Source organism: Haplochromis burtoni, unplaced genomic scaffold (genome assembly GCF_018398535.1).
Source record: "Haplochromis burtoni strain Fernald_Lab_line unplaced genomic scaffold, NCSU_Asbu1 Contig_43, whole genome shotgun sequence".
In the NCBI taxonomy this organism is placed as follows: domain Eukaryota; kingdom Metazoa; phylum Chordata; class Actinopteri; order Cichliformes; family Cichlidae; genus Haplochromis; species Haplochromis burtoni.
In genome coordinates this window covers 1,920,841-1,923,517 of record NW_024582404.1, presented here as the reverse complement: position 1 = coordinate 1,923,517, position 2,677 = coordinate 1,920,841, and the positions used below count along the sequence as shown (strand labels likewise).

The following is a 2,677-nucleotide window of genomic DNA, read 5'->3' as shown; positions in this document are numbered from 1 at the left end:
GTGTGGGCCCCATCTTTGTGAGGACAGAAAATTGGCATGCCGCTGTACTCGTGGGGACAAAAACCCACAAGTTTGAAGGCAGGTTTGAGGCTCAAAATGTGGTTTTAGTGTCAGGGTTACGGTTAGGTTATGGTTCGGGTTTAGGCTGAGGGTTAGGGATTTGTTTTTGATGGGGTAAGCAGCTAGGGAAAGCATGTCAATTAGATGTCCTCACTAAGATATGAAAACGAGAGTGTGTGTGTGAATGCTTGAGATTGGAGTAAACTATAATGACATCTTCTTTTTATCAGTGGAAATGAGGAACTGGTGATTATCTTCAAATACAAGTAAAAGGTGGTCTCACTTCAGCTGTTTTCAGCGGATTATCGGCTCGCTGTTCCTGAAAATCCTTTCATGTCTCTTTTTTCTCAGGATGATTTCATTTAATTGTTCCTTTCCAGGGAGTTAACTGCTTGGTCTTCCCTCCTTTTTTAAAACTCATGACGTTGGTTAACACACTGGTCATTAATCCGACAAGATTATTTCCAAACTGATTACCTCTTTCTCTCTCTCTCTTCTTCCCCCTTCTCTCTCCTCTGTTAATCAGTTTGGGGCTATGGGATCCTATGCGTGACACTGATCTCTCTGTGCTCGCTGGTCGGGGCGTGCGTCGTGCCCTTCATGAAGAAAACCTTTTACAAGCGACTGCTGCTCTACTTCATAGCCCTGGCCATTGGCACTCTCTACTCCAACGCCCTGTTTCAGCTCATCCCAGAGGTAGTGTTGGTGCTGCTGAGGCTCAGTTTGCTGCAGTGCATTTTTAGCAGGGCTGCTGTGTAGTTCCTGGAAAGAACAGTGAGAAGATAGATAGATAGATAGATAGATAGATAGATAGATAGATAGATAGATAGATAGATAGATAGATAGATAGCATTTGGAAATACAGTTAGGTCAATGTTTGTTTTTTAAATTTAATCTCTGCCCACCCACACAGTGTATTTCAAGTCAAACATTCAAGAAAAGACTTAAGTGCAGAGGTTCAGGTTTAATTTAAGGGGTTTAACAAATAACTGTTTAGACATTTAAGAGTGTCAGATCAACACTCTGCTGTATTCTTAAAAAGTAAGGATGGACTCACCAGCTCAGCAACAGCAAAAGGCCTGAAATACCACAGAAGACAAGAGAAGCAGATGATCACAGAATTATTTCCATGGTTTACAAAAACAAATGCGTACAAGAGACTCCTTCATCAACAGTAAATACAAAAGGCTTCCAGCAAGGTGCAAACCTCTGGTTACACTCACGAGCAGGAGGGCCAGATTACACTTTGCCAGAAAATATCTGAAGGAATCCGAAGAGCTCTGGAATGAAATTCTTTGGACCGATGAAGCCGGAATGGGAAGAGAAAAGTTTGGAGAAGTGTAGCAAATTATATGTCAAGCATGGTGGAGCCATACATGCCCAACAAGCACGGGCATGTATGGCTGCCAGTGGAACTGGGTCACTAGAGTTTTTTCTCAGTTCTGTACCGTGTGCTGGGCTGTACTCTCTGCTCATATTACTAAAAGGTTTCTCCAAAAGTCTCCAAAAAAGAATCTATATATTAGATATTCTTCAGTGGACGAGTCAGTCACCTGATCTCAACCCAGTAAGGCAGTTTTCAGTTTCTAGTCCTTACATTTAAAATGTTGTAGTTTTAAGCGGCTACATATAAAAATAACTGTAATTCCTAAACAGTTAATGCTTGAATTAAAGCTGAAACTCTGCATTTAAATCACATTTTGATGAATTTAAAACCACTGTGGTGATGTGCAAGGACAAAATGATAAACTGTCATTGTTCAAATCCTTGTGCACATGTATTTATGTGCACTAGTTATTTTTTTTCTCCTTTCACTTAATGTGAGATAAATCACAGTTTCACAGTGAGTAGGATGAGTTTTTATTGTATGTACCACTGAACAACAGAATAATCTGCTTTAAAGTTTATAGTCACCATAGACAGCACAAGCATTAAGGAAAATCAAGGTTTTTTGATTGGAAATGACATTAATAGTCTAAATTGTCTTGCAGACATCAATCAGCTGTGAGTCAGTCCTCACTTAAATTCAACTAAATTAATACGATTTTTGCAAGAAACACAAAGGACAGTGATTCAGGGCCTCTGATCCTGATTCAGGGCCTCTGATCCTGATTCAGGGCCTCTGATCCTGATTCAGGGCCTTTGATCCTGATTCAGGGCCTCTGATCCTGATTCAGGGCCTCTGATCCTGATTCGGGGCCCTTTGATCCTGATTCAGGGCCTCTGATCCTGATTCGGGGCCCTCTGATCCTGAACCACTGCCCTTCATGAAAGCATTCTTTATTGTAACACATTGCTGCACGTGTTAACATCATCTTCTTCTGCATGCTAGGCCTTTGGATTTGACCCAATGGTCGATTTCTACGTGTCCAAGTCCGCCGTGGTGTTCGGAGGCTTTTACCTCTTCTTCTTCACTGAAAAAGTTCTCAAAGTGCTCCTAAAGCAAAAAAACGGGGTGAGTGTATACCAAGAGTGACACAAATTGACTTCATTGTGTTTTATTTTATTGTTAGATAGTCGCTGTCATTCAAACCAGTCACCAAGATTACAGAAAGTACGTGCAAATGTTGAGAAAGAGTAATTATTTTCAAATGTGGTTCACGGTGTGTTGCAAAAG

The 2,677-nt window shown here is 41.0% G+C and overlaps 1 protein-coding gene across 1 annotated transcript in view; it reads left to right on the top strand.

Moving 5' to 3' along the window:
* slc39a14 (solute carrier family 39 member 14) overlaps nt 1-2,677 on the top strand; it is a 32,292-nt gene that overhangs the window by 22,636 nt on the left and 6,979 nt on the right. The window contains exons 7-8 of the mRNA XM_042220098.1: nt 586-756; nt 2,393-2,515. Of these exons, the coding sequence (XP_042076032.1) occupies nt 586-756; nt 2,393-2,515 (294 nt within the window). The remainder of the gene's footprint in view (nt 1-585; nt 757-2,392; nt 2,516-2,677) is intronic.